At 40.0% G+C, this 21,360-nt stretch overlaps 1 protein-coding gene across 1 annotated transcript; it reads left to right on the top strand.

Annotated features, from left to right (window-relative positions):
* Positions 1 to 454: 454 nt before the first annotated feature.
* Positions 455 to 10,173, top strand: itih3a.1 (inter-alpha-trypsin inhibitor heavy chain 3a, tandem duplicate 1). Its single transcript, XM_026308093.2, has 22 exons — positions 455 to 599; positions 1,102 to 1,131; positions 1,236 to 1,259; positions 1,843 to 1,997; positions 2,131 to 2,235; positions 2,365 to 2,527; positions 2,945 to 3,055; positions 3,179 to 3,307; positions 3,506 to 3,622; positions 3,713 to 3,881; positions 3,978 to 4,103; positions 4,214 to 4,395; positions 4,586 to 4,771; positions 4,853 to 4,992; positions 5,164 to 5,324; positions 5,547 to 5,573; positions 5,675 to 5,776; positions 7,109 to 7,222; positions 7,361 to 7,562; positions 7,696 to 7,868; positions 8,751 to 8,862; positions 8,974 to 10,173. Exons 1-22 carry the CDS (start codon positions 483 to 485, stop codon positions 9,110 to 9,112), a joined length of 2,784 nt encoding a protein of 927 aa, XP_026163878.1. The 5' UTR covers positions 455 to 482; the 3' UTR covers positions 9,113 to 10,173.
* The last annotated feature ends 11,187 nt before the right edge of the window (positions 10,174 to 21,360 follow it).

The raw sequence follows: 21,360 nt of genomic DNA, 5'->3' as shown, positions 1-21,360 counted from the left end.
ACAGCAGCAAAATACATTCTGACGCATAGATCCATAAACATCTTGTAGTAACAGATGACAGAATAATTGCTACATACAGTGTGGCAGTTTGTAAATACATGAATTAATTTATGGATATTATATACTTACTTTTTATCACAGATTGTGTGGAACAACACAGATGTTGTAATAATAGGGATTATCTCTGACACTTACAATTTAGATGTTACTAATTGGTGCTTCTGTGATATTTTTCGTCAGAGCACTTGGTGCCAAGCTTCTTTTGTTGCCAACATCTAATTACAGTAGATATAAGTTTGGGTGATATTTTGTCTCAGCTTTGCAGGCACCAATGTTTCTGCCTTGTGACCTCCTTTATATTGAAAGAGGGACCTGTTGCTCAATACTCCAGGACAACATGTGTATACTTTGGATCCCTCCCTCTGGTCAGAGAGCTTTTTTCTCAGCACTGAAATCAGCCAGTGTTCAGTGGAAACTTGGTCATGTCTGGACTGCTGGGTGTTCGCCTGCTGCTCCTGCTGTGGGGCTCTGCCTGCTTCTGGCTGTCCGGTCCTGCCCAGGCAGCTCTGGTCATCTCTGGGGACCATGAAGCTTCACAGGTAACCACACACACACATCTTATATTCAGATTTTAATTCAAAATCATATTGTAGATGGACTTGCATTTTACCAGTATTCATTTTGACAGGCAGTTCTTGATTCAACTTTTTGTCTGCTTTTAATGAGTGACACAAGCTCTAATTTATTTTACAGCCTCTACCTGTGTTTATGTGACAATGACTATAAACTGTTTCTTCCAAGCTATTTAATGTTAAGGTAGTGTTTTTTATTTTTGAATAGCCTACTGAGATCTGTGTTCGTTATGTCCTCTGTAGTAGACATTTGTTTTTGGTCTATATCTAATTTGAGCTACCCTACTTAGTCTTAATGTGCTCAATAGAGTACCTCCTGGCCTTTTTCAATGATGTTTGGGTGGGATGAGGGGAACTTTGTTTTCATGCTGAGACACAATAGAGACTGCAGAGGACATAAATGAATAGGCTGGGTCTCAGGAGAATATCTGCCACCATGTTGCTTCATCCTGCTGTATTTGGATTTCAGGAGTCAACAGGAGCTGCCAGATCACTGCAGGTATTTGCAGAAACTATTCACAGTCTCTTCATGTTGCAGTGAAAATGTCAGATTTCCAAATCAATAACTTATCATCTCCATTTTCTTTTTCTTTGATGCGACAGAAAAGAAGCCCAAATGTGGCCCAGGTAAGAAGGTAGCTCTATTTGTAACTCTGTTTACGATAGTAGTAATTACAGGTAGAGTGACAACAGTATCTTAAAATAAACAATCAGAATTTACATACAATGTGTTTGGTGTGCTCATTTATTTCCTCATGATTTGTTCACTACAAAAAAAAAAAAAAACTCAAATCCCTCTGTCTGACTTGACACCTAAAAACAATATAACGGTTGTGACCTTCACTTGCTGATTGTGTAAAAATGATTGTGAAAGTCAGCAAACAAAGGTAAAGTCCAATAAAAACTGTATAAAAAAAAGAGAACAGCCTTGTCTTACTGACTTGTTTTAAATATCCACACTATCCCTACTTCAGGGCACCAAGCACACAGACTGACTCATCATGACACTCCCAAAGTTGAATCAGTGACATAATGTCTTCATACACATTTTTTTGGCATCCAACAGGATGGCCCTCTGGACTCAGCGGAAAAAACAAAATTCAATTAAAAAAATGTTGATTTTCTGCAAGTCCTTGTTTAAAAATAAGCTGTGTCTTATATAAATGATGGCTATACCATCTTCATTAGCTCTTCTATACTTCACTCTCAGGTGGAGGTGTACAGTGTGATGGTGGACTGCAAGGTGACAGCTCGTTTCGCCCACACCGTCATGACTTCCCAGGCACTGAACCACGCAAACTATTCGCAAGAAATCTTCTTTGAAGTGGAGCTGCCAAAGACTGGCTTCATCACCAACTTCAGCATGTCCGTTTGTCTCCACTATTTCATATTACACTTTGCACGTTCTTATAGTCATGTTTGCCATTTGTGTGTGACAGTATTTAGCCCTGCTTTCTTTCACAGCTGAACCTGATGCATCATGTCATTCTCTTCACAGGGAAATTGACGGTCAGGTGTATGCTGGGGAGGTGAAGGAGAAAGAGAAAGCTAAGAAACAGTATGAAAAGGCAGTTTCTTCTGGACAGACTGCTGGACTGGTCAAGTGAGTCCGTCAAAACACCTAAACCCAGTATTGCACAAAAATACACATTCAAAGCAACACACACCATCTACATTTTATGGACTTATTCCAAAGATTTTGAATTGAAGCAGTTTCTATGTTTTCCTTCAGGGTCTCTGGGAGAAAGATGGAGAAGTTTTCAGTGTCTGTCAACATTGCAGCCAAAAGTAACGTGACTTTTGTTCTGACGTATGAGGAGCTCCTTCAGAGGAAACTGGGCCAATATGAGATTTTGATTCGAGTTAAACCAAAATCAACTGTCCAGAAGTTTCAGGTCAGCCCAGTTTCATGATTAAATCCTGTCTTATGGCAAAAAACCCCCATACTGACAGAGACACAACACATTGTTTTTGTAATTTGTTTATTGAGTATCTCTCTTTGCAGTTATTTTGTGTCTGTCTTAGTAATTTTACTCAGTTACTGCAGTTATGTAATGTTTCTTTGCGGTTATTTTGTTTGTGGTTTTGTCTTTTTGTGTGTTTTCTTTGTGATGGTTAGATCGACTTTGCAGTAAGAAATGTTAACATTTACCTGAAAGTGATGCTGAGGCCCGTTGGGCAGCCCCTGGGCTTGTAGGCTCCTTAAGTTACAGTGATTTGAGTAATTCTAAAAGGATTGTGTGTGTGTGTCTGTCTGTGTGTGTCTCTCTCTCTCTCTTTCTCTGTGTGTGCCTGTGTGTGTGTGAACACAGATTGTAGCAAACATTTATGAGCCTCAGGGCATTTCTTTTGTGGATACTCATGCAACATTCCTCTCCAATGAGCTGCTCCCCCTGGTGGAGAAAACTGTCACAGACAAAAAGGTACGTGGTACAATAGGCCTTAAAAATATTTAATGGTTTTGGTTTCATTTCACCACAGTCAATACAACAACTGGACCAAGAATTAAGAGTAAGCCAAACTAACTATATTTATCCATTTGTCAGGCACACATCTCTTTCTCACCAACTACGGAGCAACAGAGGAAGTGTCCAGATTGTGATGAAACACTCATTGATGGAGATTTTATTATCACGTATGATGTGAAACGAGTGCAGACCCTAGGCGACATTCAGGTCAGCTGTCCTCCATATCTGCTGAATGTACACTGAAATTAGGCTTCATCTATAAAGCCATAATGAGTCACTTTGACATTTTTTATCTGAATATTCTGTAAGAAAAAAAGCTAAATCTGGGATACAATGTCCCAACATGAAAAGAGTTGAACAGTGTTTGCTTCTTATGACTTGTATTCTTAACTTTCTTGGCTTTAGATTGTGAATGGATACTTTGTGCACTTCTTTGCTCCTCCTGACCTGCCCAGAGTCCCAGTGAATGTGGTGTTTGTGATTGATAGGAGCGGATCAATGAGTGGACGAAAAATGATCCAGGTGAGAGACTGTTCAGACTGTGGATGTGGTTCTGATTTGTTGATTCCTGCTTGCATACATTTTCCCATCTGTCCTTGCAACTCTTTGCAGACACGAGAGGCATTACTGGCCATCCTCAATGACCTCCACGAGGATGACTACTTTGCCCTTATCCAGTTTGATAGTACAATCGATTCCTGGAAGGAATCACTTACAAAAGCAACCAAAGAAAACATTGCTGATGCCATGGTCTACGTCAAACAGATTCAGGATAGGGGAGGTAAAGAGAAAACCAAACATCACTATGTCAAATGTGCTCATAAAAATACATTCTTGTACTATATATTTTAGGGTGTGATTTGATTTCACCTTCTAGCAACCAACATCAACGATGCAGTCCTGAGAGGTGTCAACATGATTCTCAATGACAAGCAGGCGAAGAGGATCCCTGAGCAGAGCATCGATATGGTCATTTTACTGACGGATGGAATGCCAAATAGTGGTGAGCACCTAGAATATGAAAATACTTGGATAATTGTGTGACTGCACATATGATCAATGTATTTCATATTTAGCCTTAAAGTTGTGAATGTTGTATCTGTGTGTCTGAAGGCGAACCAAGACCCCAGAGGATCCAGGAAAATGTGCGCTCTGCTATTGAAGGAAGCATGTCTTTGTTCTGTCTTGGCTTTGGTAATGATGTGGACTATTCCTTCCTGGATGTTATGAGTAAAGAAAACAAGGGAATGGCCCGCAGAATATATGAAGCTTCAGATGCAACACTTCAGCTCCAGGTAGGCAGATTAAGACATGAATACATTCCTGAGCCAATAATTAGATTTCTGTACGTTTAAATGGGGCCACATCCATCTCCAATTTCCAATCACTATTGTTTGATAAAACTGATAATAAAAACTATTTATATAGCACTATATAACTTTGTACAAATACATGTAATGCAGTGTGCATATGAATTTATTCCAGGGTTTCTATGAGGAGGTGTCAAGCCCTTTGCTTTCAGAGGTGGACCTACGTTATCCTGACAATGCAGTGGACTTTCTGACCACCAACCACTTCGACCGTTTTTTTAATGGGTCAGAGATTGTGGTGGCTGGGAGGCTTACAGACAACCAGCTGGACAACTTCATGGTGGAAGTGTTCGGCCAAGGGGTGAGATGAAGGAAATGGCAGACGTGAAGAGAAGTAGTAGTTAGTATTCTGCTTATTTCTTCTTTTTTTTTCCCCTTGTAGTTTGAGGAGGAATTCAAAGCACAGGGCCAGGCCACAACTGTGGACTGGGGTGTGATATATCCAGATGAAGAGTACATCTTTGGGGATTTCACAGAACGTCTGTGGGCCTATCTTACCATCCAGCAGCTCCTGGAGAAGAGGTCAGTTTGAGTCATTCCATTCAACGCTGTCTTGCTTTCACTTTAAAATGTTTATATTTCTCATGATTAACTTTGTTAATGACACTCTTTGGCTGTTACCTGAGATGCCCATGACAAACTAATGGTCTGAATGCCAGTGTCACATGTGGCAACTTCTTTTCCCTCTCACAGCAAGACTGGAACTTCAGACGAGAAGGCTAATGCCACAAAGGAGGCCCTGGACATGTCTCTGCGTTACAACTTTGTCACCCCTCTCACCTCCATGGTGGTCACCAAGCCTGAAACTGAGGATGGAACAGAAAGCCCTCTCATTGCGGACAAGCTTACTGAGGGTAAGGAAGGGTTTCAAAAAGCCCTTTCTAAAAATGGCTGTGGTCAGTCTTTTTTGGTGCAAAGTAAAATTTCAATATAATAGCACTATGAGCAGCAGCTGTCTTTTGAATTCATGTTTTCAACATATTACTTCTCTTTACTCAACTATACCAGCAGATGCTGGTTCTACAGTTTGAACTGTGGAATGTGTCACATTGTTTTTGTCCATCTGTTTTTGACAGAGCAAAGACAGCAGGCAGAAAGAGGAAGTAAGACAATCATTTCTCTTAAGTCAAACAAAAAGATCTTTGTATGGGATTATGGCAATTCATTGTATTGGTTTTAACTTGGACTCTATTGTTCTGTCTAGATATGGCGCATCATTTTTTTGCAGCCCCTGTGGCTGTTCCTCTTGTTCCACATTTTCAATATGTTCAACATGCTCCACATGTTCCACTTCCCACATATTTTGGTAAGCATCTTCAGCAATGTTATGCAGAGCCCTATGAATGGCAGTGTCACTCTGTCGGCGAGTTGATCTTGTAATTTTATGCAGACATTTATGGCGCTCAGGCTTAAATGACATTGGTGATGCCTTGTTTCTTTCATTTAGCCTCACTAGCAGGTCAAAATCGTTTCCTATACGTCGAAATATCTTGATACAATTGTTTGTGCTGATCTTAAAGATATGCTGACAATGAATCCCGCTGCCTATCCTCTGACTTTTCCTCTAGCATCATCATGACGTTCGTATTTTTGGTTTGGACCAGTAATTTCGTTGACGAAAAGTATTTTCGTTATAATTTTCGTCAACGACAAGTTTTCACTGACGAAAACGAGACGATAACTAAATAAAAATTAAGTGATGACGACGAAAACTAAATAAAAATATATTGACATTTTCGTTGACTAATAAAAACGAGACGAAAATGTGAGTGAGGGACGTTTTTAGAAAAGATCCAATCAGAATCAATCTTCTTAGACTCACATTTGAAAAGTAACTGATCCACCTAGTGACGCGCGATGCGCGAGTACACGACGTCATCATAGCCTGCACTGGGTTTGTGTCTGACTTAAACTATAATGAAATGGAAACAGCTGGAGAAAACAAAGAGAATATATATGGGTCAGTTTCACGTTTGATGCAATGTCATTACTGCTAAATACAGTTTTTCTTTTAAATATTTTGGAGTTGCTCTTTTGCTTTAAAGAATGAAGAATGTCAGGTTATAAACAATGCATATCTGATTTTTGGTCTTTTATGGAAAGGCCATATTCCATATATATTTAATGAAACTTGTTTTTATTTAGTTTTAATTTAGAATATTTTGTATATTACAATAGTTTTACTAAATTACACTTAAATTAAACCCCCTCTATTTTAGTCGACTAAATCTAGATTTAGTCGACTAAAACTAGACTAAAACTAAAACAAAGCAGATGACTAAAATATGACTAAAACTAAAATTGCATTTTAGTGAAAAGACTATGACTAAAACTAAATTAAAATCTGCTGTCAAAATTAACACTGGTTTTGACTGAAATCTCTTGACATCTTACCATGCCTAAGCTATTATCAATAATCAGATATTATCAATTTAAAATTTTCATTTGTTCAATACAACTCCAGGCGTACTTTGAGTTTACAGCCTCACAGAGCTGCTGGTGTAGCTGTAAGCCATTTTTTGATTCTGTAGTCTTATTGCCATGTTGTCCTCATCATGTTGAGTCAATATCAATATCAAAATCAATATCAAAAACAAAATCATAATCATGTTTATCTCTGCCATTGTGTCACCTGTAGTGGATGGAGATCCACATTTTATTATAGAGCTCCCTGACAGAGATGACGCTCTGTGCTTCAACATAAATAGCATTCCAGGAACCATTTTCAACCTGGTCAGAGACCCAGAATCAGGTCAGCTCAGTGTTTTGGTTAATATCATGACTTTCATACCTTGTGACAAGTACACAATGAAGCCATTAGTGTCCATTTTACCTCCTTTTCTGTGTGCTTTAGGCCAAAGTCTGAAATCATGCTTCATTGTGTTCTCAGGTATTTTGGTGAATGGCCAGACAATTGGAGACAAGAAAATTTCCCCCAGTGGTGTAATTAACACCTACTTTTCACGTTTTGGCATCATCCACCGTACTCTGGGGGTGAGGATGGAGGTGAGCACTCAGGACATTTCAGTGCTTCAGGATGGCAAGTGGGTCAAGCTGCTGTGGTCTGATCAAGCTTCTCTCAAAGGACCCAAGTGAGTGGCTACAACATAAGAATTTCCTTTGCCTAAAGAGAAGTGCCGCTATACATGAGTAATATAAAATAAGAAGGTCAGCTTAAGATAATTCATCAACATCTTCCCCAATCCCCCCTTCTGCCTCCTTCAGTATGGATCTACTTGTGACCAAGGACCACAGCATAACGGTAACTCTGAAAGATTCAGTCAAGTTTGTGATCCTGCTGCACAAAGTGTGGAAGAATCACCCATACCATCGGGACTACTTGGGTTTCTACACTCTGGACAGCCACCTTTTCTCCTCCTCTGTTCATGGTCTGCTAGGTACGGTACAGGTGTATTGCATGGGTCAAGGTTTATAGCAGGTGAAGCCAAGGGAAGTGATATGGATTTCCTTTCATTATTTATAGCGGTTTCTGAGAAATAAAATAAATGAGAAATAAAATTTAAAAAATGAAGTATTACATAAGTAGGTTAAGTTAATTGACAACAACAAAATCAGTCCACAGATAAGCTGCCAGAATATTTTACCACAGTGTTTTCAAAAATGTAAGTTGGTCCAAGTTGGTATCCACACCAAGTAGAGTACTCTTGATAGGATGTCTGGCAAATAAGACTCATGAATATTTAAAAGCTGCATTTTGCAGTGCCAACTCAGGTGGAATTTCACCTCATGCTGCACTCAGGAAAAATATCATAAAATGAAATAACATCTCTCAGTCAAACATTGGATGGCTATAATAACCTTGAATGAATGTTTTATAGTTAAAATGTATCACAGTGAAAGCAGTTGCTCACAGTGATGAACCTACATAGAATTATAACCCGAATGTGCAGCTCCTCTCAGCTTTACACTGAGTTTCAGCTCATTGATTTGCTGTCCAGCTGCAGCTTTACTGTTTTAGTTCCATCTCACTGCTCTATTAACATCCTCTTAAGCCACAGCACACACCTGTTTTCAAAGAAAATGGTCTAAAAACCACTATGCACTTCCTTTACAGCACCAAAAAAAAGTCAACCACATTTAGTGACTAACTAGTACCATATAACAGTTTAAACATCAGACATTTCCCTCAGCTGTTGGTGAAATCTAAAAACAGAGATAAAGCTGATGTGCAGACTCTAATGTAACCCTCAATGTAATGTAACTCAAATGAAGAACAAATGTCACAGAATATTTACTTTAAATACTGGATCATCTCTCAGGTCAGTTCTACCATGGCATTAATTATGAGGTGACAGACCTGCGCCCAGGAGAAGTCCCAGAGAAACCAGATGCCACCATGTATGTGAAAGGACATGAACTCAATGTGACCAGGTACATATGCCTCTCAAATAAGTGTCTCCTATCTCAAGTTAGAAGAACATATGATATGTGCCCTAAATGATTATTGTTTGGACTAGAGGACATGTTTGTCTTGCTCCACAGGGGCTGGCAGAGAGACTTCAGGAGGGATGTGAAGAACGGACAAAATGTTCCCTGCTGGTTCATTCACCGAAATGGAACCGGTCTCATCGATGGAGATGTAACAGACTATATTGTGTCAGGACTGTTTAAAACTGTTTAGAAACAGGGTATACATAAATGTTTACTGCTGAAATAATCCATCCATCTATCCATTATCTGTACCTGCTTATTTCTAATCAGGGTCACAAGGATCTGCTGGAGCCTCTGGCTGAAATAATCACAAGCATAAAATAAATACTCAGATCTGCCTGTACTTGTAGCATGAATACTCTAATGTCATATACCCTCAGGCAGTAACACAATGTTTTAAAAAGCCGCCACAGCAATCATCTGTGTTGAAATAAATGGGACAAATTTTTGAAGATGGTCTCATTTGATTTCAGGCTTGTATTTTTTCTGACATTGTTTAGTGTGACCAAAAAAAGATGACTTAGTTACTGTTGATCGTGTTTTTGCTTTGGTTTCACCCCTGCTCTCCCTAGAGATAGATTTGTTTTTTCATTCTCAGCCCCTGTGTGATGCCACTGGATTCAGTGTTTGCTAATGTCAGAAACTGACAGGATGTAAAGTTTCCAGAACTGCATCTCTGATGAAAAGTAAAAAAAATTATGTAGGATTCCTGAACCACATCACTTAAAATATTTTTGGAAGTGAATTGGTCAAACAGTGCAAGAAAAGCTTGTTATATCAAAATGACTCTGACCATGATATTACTACAAGAAATATCAACATTTAACAGTATTTATGTTGGTTCAATTAGTGTTTGATATAATGAACTGTCTCAGCAGATATGCAACCTTAAAATGTGTTTCCAGCATGAAGGAAACACACACGTACACACCTAAAATCAGGCACTAGAAATGAGTAAATGGGCATAATTTTAACCTTTAATACATGTTAAAATCTTAAATATATTGGTAATCCCCTCAGCCTGTATGGGAAATCGTGCATGCTGACACACACAAATTTTGAAGGCAGATGGTTCCTCTTCCTGCAGCACACAGTGTGAATGTACTACAGCTCTTATGCGAAGACTTGACCCCCACAACGCTCAAATTCCCTCTACACTTGTTTTCAGAAGATATGTGTAAATGGACATGTTTGCCAAGGCTGTGCAGAAAACCACAAGGTTGAAAATCAAGTAAGAAAGGTGCCAGTGCAGTGATGACCTGATGAGCTCTGGAAAATCAAATCACTGACAGAATACATAATTAAATTATGTTTAAAATTAACTGCATATGTTTCTCATTTTTTCAACTGCAGATGTAATAAACAAATTTTGATAGTAGTTAGTAGTATACTTATGTATAAATTCGTTATAATTAACACTAATGTACTAATAGTGAAACCTGAAGATGATAATTCATTACACATGGGACCATGGCTGTTGGTTTGTGTCTAACAGTAGTGGTATTGTTAGTTTTTGCATAATGAAGTCCACATTTCCCAAAAATGTCATTGCTTTCAGATGCCACTTGCTCAGCTCATTTTTCTTTTTTGTTTTGTTGTGTGTTATTGTCTTTTTAATGCCATACTGGGCAGAAGGAGCTGCAAACCTTCAGATGAAGAGTATGATAGAAATTTGTGTTAATATTAACGCTTTATGTCACGTTTCCACACTGCTGCAGGGATTATCTGTATATGAGTGACTTATATGAGCATGTGTGTGTGTGTGTTGAGACATCTGAGCTTCAGGACCTTTCTCTTGTAGAGACCCCTGCAATCTGTCAACACAAAAGTGGTGTCCTTCTAATTTTTAATACTGAACCTGTGCAGACCTGGGAAGCATTGGCTGCTAGTCTGAAAGACCTCATTGTGGAGGACCACTTTTTTCTCAAGGTGCTTGAGAACAACATTATCAACTGGATAGTGAAAATGGAAACTAAGAAACATCTTATGTACAAGAAAAAAAGTGGCACCAACCATCTGCACAGATTAAACAAATGAGATATATTGTGTTAATAGTGGGCTGGAGAGCTGCAGATGTATGCTTTTTGTTTATTTCTGACAAAGCTGGTGTTTTCTGACTGCTTCCATTCTTTATGTTTAACTAATGCTAACCACCTGCTGTCTCTAACTTCATAATTAAGGGACAGAAATAAGAATGGCATTGATCTTCTTGCTTTACATTTTCCCAATTTTTTTTGTAGATTGTAATACTAATATTAGTAAGCTTTCATTTGTGATAAACTGACTTTGGGTAAAGGTCACGTTTAATCAGTAAAAAAAGTATTTCTTCTTGATTTATAAGTATAAAAAAGGATATAGCATATCCTTTTATGTCACAAAGACCAGTAGAGCTGACAGTTTTAAAACTGACAAGCCACAGCCATAATATTCCAGGATGCAGCTGGTAGCTTGTGGTAAAATCTTTCTTTCTTTGCAAATATACAGTAGGTATTGTTACTAGTAACCTGTTTGATCGAATGGTGTTTTCCAGCTATAGCCAACTAACTGTTTTTTTAAATGTTGTCCTGTCTTACAGATGATCGACAGGAAGCCAAGAGATACCACGGTGGACCGTCTCTTTAATCATGAATGTTTTACTTTGTTGTAGAAAACGTGTGACTGACTTCTCTGGGCTGCCTGGGTGTGGAGGTGAATGTGCAGGTGTGTCGTATGGCCACAGGTGGCAGCAGTGAGCTCATTACGGCCTGATGCGCCGCCAAACCGCAGGAGAAGAAGATGTTGTGCTCGAAAACAAAATAAATGCCCAGGCCAGACAAAAGTGAGATTTGTGGCACATTGGGTGTGTTTTCAAACAACGTGGGTCTTTTACACAAAGCAGAAGTTTACAAAGACACTTAGCTGATGAGTGTGTGGCATATAAACCATGTTAAACCCGCACAAGCTGGATAACCTTTAAAACAAGGTAAGGCCTGGTAAACCTGTGGACGAAGGTATGTCACTATTCTAAACATGCTCACCCTGACCGCACTAACCTGTCAATGAAAAGTACTGTGAACTCCACGTTACACACTCTGTACTTCTGTACTACTGTAATTCCAGCTTTGTTAATAATTTGTCATGCGGGCTGAATATTTATAAAACTTTTACTATGCAGTATAATTGTCTTTATTTATTCTCTTTAACGTGCTGCTTTACTCTTCCATATTTTAATTTTGTCTTTAACATTTTGAACTGTTGAAAGATTACAATAGCTCTCAGCATTCACAGTCATTTGCTGTGCCCTCATTTGAATCTCAGTGTTTTTGCATGCATGGGTAATTATGTGCTGTATTTGTCTGTCTGGCCCAGCAAAAAAAAAAAAAATGTGTGTGTGTGTGTGAAACCTCCTTGTACTGTAACAGCTTACTAGCTCATATTACATGGCTGTGGTGTGTGTACTAATAGATCGAGGGCAAGTGTGTTGACCCCAGTCATGTCGGAAGTTCAGGAGTTGAGAGAGAATTTCTTAGAGGGATCTTTGCAGAAGTGTTTGCCTGTGTGTGTCTCTTTGTATGTGTGTGTTTTTGTAAGCTTTGCTGATCAACACCAGATGTGCGAGGCCAAGGGTGTCAGCAATAATCTAGAGAGGGCCTCACTGTACTCTGTTCGGCCCTGGTTGCAGAAAATGCTCAACCAACTTATTCACACATGGCTGACATTAATATCTTTGCTGTTCTTCCCCCAGACCGTCACATTGTGCCAGTCTGAGCTAAGGAAGGTTTAATAAAGAAGTGGTGAAGCAGAAGCAGAGAGTTAATGTAGATCATCTTCTTCTCCACAAGATGGTGGGAGAGAGCCATAAACGCTTGCACTGTGTGTAAAACCAGCTCAGAGCATGAGCCTTGGCTGCTGTAGGGTAATAGTTTTTCAGTTTATTTAAGCCAGAGGAACATTGTGGTTTTGTATTGTAGTGTGCTAAAATTGTATTTTAAAAATAAAGTTTATCTAAAAGTTATTGTGTAGAAAATACAGTAGTGTTTTGTGGAAGTCACTGTTGGCCCATCAACTAAGGCTTACTGTCAATATTAATTAACCAAATGATTATGTTTTTTGAATAATCTATTGCTTGTTTAGTCTAAGAAGTTTATGAAATTAGTAGAAATCGCCCATCACATAAATGCCTGTATCTGAGTGCATTTATTTTAAATAAAATTATTTTTTAAAGACAAAGGAAGAGCAGTGCGTCCTTACTTTTAAGAAACAAATTTTTTTGTATATGATATAAACAATTGCTTATTTATTTAAATTGGTCATGATTAATTTTACTGTCTTTATTTCTTTTAGCTCTCAGCTCTTGTTACTCTTGAAATAGATTTGATAAAGCTAGTAAATTCCTCTGTGGGACAGCTGCCATGACATACAGTATACAAGTTGTTTTATGGTATTTTATCCACGTAAATTCAAGTGGAATTTTAAAACAGCGTTCCTGGGTTTATTGTATGCAAAAGTAGAAAATGCAAAATTTCCTCCTCTCAGACAACTGAGCAGTGAAACCATTGTTTGAACACTCAAGTTTAGTTATATATATATAAGTTATAATTTCATGTTTGCCTTCAATTTCACCACCACTTTTATGAAACCTTCGTCCTCACCTTCCAGGTCTCCTCCCCTCCCCCACTCATCTCTCTACCTTTTGTCCCAGTGTGAATATTTCACATTACTCCTGCCACTGGTGCGTGATGCGAGGGTCTGAGCGCTCATTGTGTGTATGCAGCGTGGGTGCTGTGGTATGCTACTTCAACATGTGGTGTGCCGTGACAGGCGTGTGGCCACTGACGCCAGCCAGGCCGCCTGCCTGTCTGTCTTTCTGTTCAGTTACACCTGACTGGCACTGACATTGCCATGCCCGCATACACACACACACACACACACACACACACACACACACACACACACGCAGAAACATGCATGCTCACAGATACATCACACCAAAAAGTACCCAAAAGTCAAATTAAGTGCCACTGACTCCCCACCACTGTAACCCTCATCCCTTCAGTATAGGAGGCAGACGTAAAATGAAATAATCTGACTATGAAAATGTGACATGCATACTTTAAAGGTAAATTTAATTACAGCTGTTGTGCATCTTCCACAATTATAAGTAAGAATATGAGAGCAAATTTATAATACTGTTTTTCTAGCACAGGCCGTCATTTTTTTTCTTGGGTATAAGTGTGTCTAACCCTATTGAAACAGACAGTTTGTTGTGGCATTTATATTATATTGAAAGTGCATTATTGAATTTTGTGGGTTTGAAATGTGCTGTGTAGGTCTGTTGTGAAATGCAGGGGAAGGCCAGGCAATATTGTAGCGCTCTGTGGTGTAATCTTTGGTATTTAGTGTGTGCTGCCGAGGTGAAAAGTTGAACCTGGTGTTGACCTTCTCTTGAGAGAGGGCTTAGCTCTGAAGTCAGGCGCAGGCCAGCGGTAGAGGGAGGATATTCTCAAGTTCCTCTTTCCCTTCCTCATGTGCACCATTCCTCTCCACGGCAACTCTCCCCTCCCACACGGAAACAATTAGCATCTGTGATAAGATGTTGTACATATTTCCATCATTTTATCGCATCAATTTTGTTTGTTTGCTTTTCCATCATGACGAAAATCTTGTGTCCTCTTGTCACGCCGCTGTTAATCACAATTACATCTCATCTAGGTACAAGGAGTTGAAGAGAGAGAGAAGGAAAAAGACTGAGAGGGGCCGAATGTTTACCACTTCAGGGAGTTGAATTCCAGATGGAGAGATAATAAGGAAAACAAGCAAACAATGCAAAAATAGACGAAGCAGGAAAAAAAAAAAGCAGGAGCAGACTGACAGACGACACAAATGATGTTTAGGGCAAACTATACAAGTTTTTCTTTGTTTCCCCAAGAGGCCATTTTGAGATGGCTCTGTAGTGAAGAGCGTGGAGGTTTTTATATAGTTGATGCATAAAACAGTGGATATCTGTGATCATCCCGAAACCTCACAACCATAACAAATGCTTTAGAAAAAGCTTTTATTTTGATAAGACTTTGTGCTGGTGTGTGTACAGTGTTTTATATTTAGGTAGGACATTTTGTTCCTTGTTACTCACATGTTAACAGTTGAACAAGGTGTATATGTGGACTTTGTTTTGCATCATTTGTTGTTTCTGTGTTGCATTCATCCTGTTAAAGGACAGACCTGTGTAAGGTTTACACATCTTATCATGGGTTGTATCATACGCCTCCCACTCGCTGATCCACATTATTTGTTAAAGCAACATGACTCAGAATTCAAAACCAAAACTAAGTCTGACATTCTTCCAGTCCAGTGGAGCAGGAGAATACATGGCCTAAAGATATGAGCCTGACACTAGATGTTGAGTCGTGCTGCACTCTGTTCTCCATCTGTTTTAGTTTTAGAGTGGTTGTGATAACCTCAGCCTGACCCCTGATTGGTCTAATCTCACTCTCATCTTCTCTCGCTGGTCAGCTGACAGAAGGCCGTGCTGCAATTGGTGGGTGCATCGCTGAGGAAGAGGAATTTGTTTAGCATTGTGTTGGGGTAACAGTTAGCCAGTGAGAAGTTTAGTCTGCTGTCTAAGCCACAGCAAAGCTTCAAAACCCACCAACAGAAGGAATGTTTACGGTGAGCATTCAAAAAGCCGAGCATCTTGGGTTTCCCAGGGAGTAGTCTAGGCAATAATCCTAAGACTGTTCCCTCTCTGTGTGTACAAATATGACTGGATATCAGTAAATATAAACTCAAGCATTTACCCCAGTGCTTTCAGTAATAGCCATAACGTCTGTAAAAGAGTCATATGTTACATACCTCTTCATCTAGTCGGTGATTAACTCCAGGGCAAAGAACTAATATTGCAACAAACCCCTTATATGTCCAGCATATCAATGCAAATGAGTTGTCATTACGTTTTGGCCTGTGACTCCTAATGGAAAAATGCTTTGAAAGGAAACTATCAGAATCAGCATTTCTAAATTTCTCTAAAGAAGCTGCTGTCCAGTGTAGTAGCTGCTTTGGGCACTCTGTTTGGAGGGCTTTAGTCTGGTTAGATTAGATCAGAGGACCACTCTTGTTTGTTTGTTTTGATTCGGGAGGGGCCAGGCTCCTGAGGGATATCCCCCTCCTCTCTCTCTTTTTCTCTCCTTCTCTCTCAACTACCACTTTGCTATCCCTCCTCAGGATTCCCCCTCAGGGCACAGTCAACTGGAACCCCCTGACCCCGCAATCACCCCTTCCTAACCCATGTTAGCCAAGACATCCTGGGAACAGAAAATGAAGGAAGATTCTGCTTGTGTCTTAGTGTCCACTGAACCAAATCATTACCAGGCATGTTTGTCCGGGGCTGTAGACAGTGCCACACAGGCAGGCAGCCCTTCCAAGCCTTGGCCAGCCTTAGAAGAGGTTCACCCCAGCAGGTTGACCTCGCTTTCATCTGCCTGTGGGCTTAAGGTGTTGTCTCACACCCAGTGCTGCTGGGATTGTAGTAGCTAGGTGCAGGATGAGGGTGACTGAAAGCTGTTACAACTTCAGTATTAGTTTTTTCTGTTACATATATAATGATCATCATAACTAGTTTTTAAGTTGATGTAAATATGGAATAGCTTTAATCTTTTTGGAGTTACCACTATAGTTGGAATCTAAATTTCATTGACATTATCTTTACTACTGTGAATTGTCCTTGACTTGAGTTATAGATCCATATAGATCCAAATATATCCTGTAAACATAATCAATTTGGATTGTTTTTGCATGATTTGAATGATTTGGCTACTGTTGTGTAGCCATTTGGGTCCTGTGACTGCAATACAGTCATCACTTTCCACCTAATTCCATGTCTTTTCACTTGACACACTTTCCCCCTTTATTTGTCTTTCACTCTGTCTGTGTGTTTAGGTTCAATGAACAGAATCAAACAAGGGCATATACCTTCACATGTAAAAATACACACACACACACACACATACACACACACACACAAACACACCTCTGCTGACCTCTTCTTCATCTTCCCCAAAGCCTTGGGGTGAAGCAGCCTGGCACCAGACAGTTATTCAAACCCTCAGGCAGCTTCACAACAGGTCAGAGACACAAACGGATAAAGCTGAAGAGAGAAGTAGCGAGAAAGTGAGACAGAGAGCAGCTGATTATTTATTGGTGTCTTAACTTCAGATGAGTGAATGCGGACTACTGCCTTTGAATCAAAAGAACTAAGACTTTTGGATAATATTCATCTCCATTTGCATAAGGCCCATTCCCCACAGATTGCTGGACATTGTTTCCTGAATTTGCATCAAAAATTCTTTTAAATATTCAAAAAAAAAAATGTTAAAGTCTAAGAAACTCATTTGCTTCTTTGTCTTTAATTATTTCCTTTGTAGATTCCCTCACAGTCTTTAGACCCATCCCTTTAAAACAGAACAATATGTTATTCAGCCATAAATTAATTTTGTTTTTATTATGTTTCATTTCATTTTAATCCCATGAAACAGGAAATAAAAGTAGGGGGATGCTGTGATTGGATTAAAAGTCGTCTTTGTAAACATTGTGACCCATGTCTTTGACACGCCTCCTTTCTCTTCTTGAAGAAAGTCTTCATAACAGGAACACCAAGAGATGAAGGTCTCTTTTAAAAAGAGGACATGGGATGGGGAAACAGACTTTGGAGTCTTTGTTAGGCACGTGGGCCTGTTTTTTGTGTTGGTTTTGTTCTTCTAAATCCTTCTTGGTTTGTGTTTGTCTCCAAGCTCTGCTTTGAGTGATTAGGGACCAGGGTTTGAACAGCTTGGTTAAATGAAGACATAATTTCAGCCCTTTATTGTAGCGTTGAATAGTCTTCCCCTATATCAATTAATGACACTGGTTTGAATATTAGCTATATTGAAGGTTTGTTTGAGAAACAGCCTAAAGTGTTGGCACAATTTTTTATGTTATGTTGGACTTGAGGCTGTTTATGGGACATAAGCATTTTCTACTGGACAAGCGGTGTCAGTAAACCTTGCCACCAGAGATGAGCCATATCACAAGAGGCATCACTAGAAATCTGAGTTAGGCCATTAGACATAGAGAAAGGCAGTATCTTGAGAGAGAGGGAGAGAGAAAAAAGGGAGAGACACAGAACGGATTGTTCCACAACAGACTAACGGACCTTTTAGCCTTATCTTCCTGAGCTACTCTTACAGAAAACCAAAGAGAGAAGGGAAAAGAATGCCCTGCTCTTTCTCTCTCTCCTATTTCCCATTCTCTCATTTCTCCTGTCTGCATGTCCTTTCCTACTTCATTTCTTTTTCTTCTTTTGTCCATCAGTCCTTACCAGGCATTTGTTAAAAATCCTCTTAACCCTTGCGCTCCTTCCATTCTCCCCTGTCCTCAATATCGTACCTTGATGTTTTAATATCTTGTTTCTCTCCTCAGTTGTTACTATCTTATCAGTCTTGTGCTCTTAGAGCTCATTGCTCCTCCACATTGTTAGAAGTTAGATTTGTAAAAGCCTCTGACTCTCAGCTGTAGTTGGCTGTTAGCATTACACTCCGTAAAATAGATCCCTCTTTCCATCTCAGCCTTACACTGTATGCTTGACAGCTTTTCAGGAGGGGTGCCATACAAACACGGGCCTAGCTGCCTTTGCAGGAACATCTTATTTGCATTTGTTTACATGCACATTTGGATTTGCTGCATGTCATGTTGTTTTGGTGCAGCCCCTTGCCCAGATCCTGATACGCACAGACACACACGCAACAGTATTTGGTTATGATGACACCGTGAGTCGTCCCTCTCTTCCTTCTGTGACAGAATGAAATGGATGGATAATTAGATATCAAAGGGAGGCAGGCAGGGTGTGGTGAGGCGCGCAGTCCCCTGTGATGGTAAAGCACTTATTAATGAGATAGGCCTTATCTGCTCTCCTCCCAGGAATTCTGCCTTTGATCGGTCCCGACTCTGGACTTAATACATTTTTGATTGATAGGCCAAGATGACAGAGAGAGGCGGTGTGGATGGGGTACATTGGTGCAGGTGTGTGTATGTGTGTGTATAGAAGGAGAGGGGCAATGTTTACAAGATGCAACTGCAATGATGCCCTTCACAAGATTAAGTAACTTTTGACACTTGTGTTTTACCTATGGGATAGGATACATTAACATCAGCATGCACAACTTGGAATTGTTTGCATGGTAAATAAATCTCGGTTACACAGACATACACATACAGTATAAATGCACACACGTGCACCCTCACATTCCTGTGCCCACACAGATATAAATTTACAAAGACAACCCAAACAGACAGCCCTATTCAGTCACCTTAACCCCAACTATAACTCACACACCAGGGCACCAGAAAATCTTTTCCATAGGACAGAACAGGCGAGGGGCAGGCCTGTGGAGGGGGACCAAGATAAGGTCCTATCCCTGTCCTGAGATGAGTTATAGCCCACCCAGGAGGATGTGGCTAGCACCGACCCACCCGGACACGCTGCTCATCTCACTGGGATTGGTAGGGTTGGTGTACCCGCGTTAGTCAGGCAGCAGGCGACCTCATGGACAGAGATAACAGCCCTGCTCTCAATAACACCTTGACCAGTGGGAGGAGAGGCAACATCGAATCAGTGAGCCTGTACACACACACACACACACACACACACACACACACACACACACAAAAACAAAAAATCCACACACATTATGCACTTCCACTCCTGCACCCTCTTTCTGCCCGACAAGAGGTGAGTGAGTGTAACCATTACAGCACCGTGTCACCTTGTTATGAGTCTTTGTCAGTGTGAGGTGTCAGGGAAATTAAAGAAGCCATAACTGCTGCTCCATCAGCCCCGTCAGCCCACATTTATTACCATGCCAACAAGCCGAGGGATAACCCGCCCCCCCAATCAACAAGACAGATCGATCAATGTGACAGGCACATTTCACGTCTCCAAATCAATCACAGTAACAAAGGCAGGTGAAAGAAGAGGTGTGTGTTTGTTTTTTCCATGAAGGCTACTGTTTTTGGATGAGTCAGGAAAAATGGCCTGAGCATACTGTCTGTTGTCCTAAAAACTCCAACTTTCTCTAACTTCTAGTACTGTGGTTAAAATGCATCAATCTCTCACTTTTATGTCACTTGCCAAGTCCAGTAGAAACATTTAAATGAAATGAGCAATAAATAATATCATTTAATAATAATATAAAATAAAAACAACTTTATCATAACATCTTAGAAAATATTGAAATTATAATAAAATTACAATAAAAAATATGAAAATACACTAAATTTGGATGGAAAACAGCACAGATTTGAGGCAGTCAAAGCCTAGCAAACATCTTTTGACATTCATGTACAAGTCCTGCTCAAAGCTTTAAATCTACACATAGAAATCAGTTACTGTAAATATCACTCATTTTGCAGAAGGCTCCAAATATTAAAGTTCTTGTGCCAAGCTCGGGTTAAACCTTGGGTACAGTCAACAAAAATCTTGGTAATAGCCCAAGAATGGCTTTATTAAAAAAGTGCCAATCTTGGAAAGATCAAAGAGGGCAGAGCAAGCCAAGCATACGGTGTGCAGTGACGATGAGTGAAGACTTCATGTCATAATGTGGAAGGTGCTGTGTTAGTGGTTGGAGAACAACAAGACGGAGATTTTAGACTCACATCAAAGTTCTTATTTAACATACGGATCGGGCACGAATGGTGGACACAGTGTGAGAGTAAGAAACATTGAACTGAACAGAGATGGGTTGAGAAGCAAGACAGCACAAGGGGGGTTAGATGATAAGAGTGGGAGGAACTGATAGAGAGTAAAGAACCGTGTAGAGAAAGAAAATGATTAAAAACAGCAATCACCCGTCGGAGACTGATAAACCAACCAGTCATTAATTGGAAGTGTGCAACTCGTGGGGATATGGTTGGATTTGGTTCAGTTCTTTACTTTGCTCTCTGCCTCTTTTTGCTCTCTGTGCTCCTCTGTGGACCAGAATGTCTGGAAGACACATTCCATTATCAACGCTTAAAATGAACACAATTAATGTAATATTCATTTTGTGAGTGAGAAATCGAAAGGACACTTTTAGAGCTTTGCCTTTGCTACTGTACATCTGAACCTAGACTTGGGACAACAAAGTACCATTTGTTAGAGCGGAAAATGAAAAAGGAAGAGAGTCAGAGATGGAGAGACAAAAAGCAGCGAGGTAGATGCTATTTTTGAGTGATGTAGGCTTTTGGGGCATATAAGAGATGTGAGATGGGTGGTGGTCCATAAACAAAGGGCTGACAGCCCACCCATCACCCTGGCAGGTCTGGCTTGTGGTGCCTAGATAAAGCAGGGCTGCTGCCTCCTGTATCAACACCATCCATCATCCATCTTTGCCTGCCTGCCCACCCGCCCGCACATCAGCCCTCTCACTCCCTACACCTGCCCCTCTGCCA

Source organism: Mastacembelus armatus, chromosome 5, assembly GCF_900324485.2.
Source record: "Mastacembelus armatus chromosome 5, fMasArm1.2, whole genome shotgun sequence".
Classification (NCBI taxonomy): Eukaryota; Metazoa; Chordata; class Actinopteri; order Synbranchiformes; family Mastacembelidae; genus Mastacembelus; species Mastacembelus armatus.
This window is presented reverse-complemented; position numbering and strand designations above follow the sequence as displayed.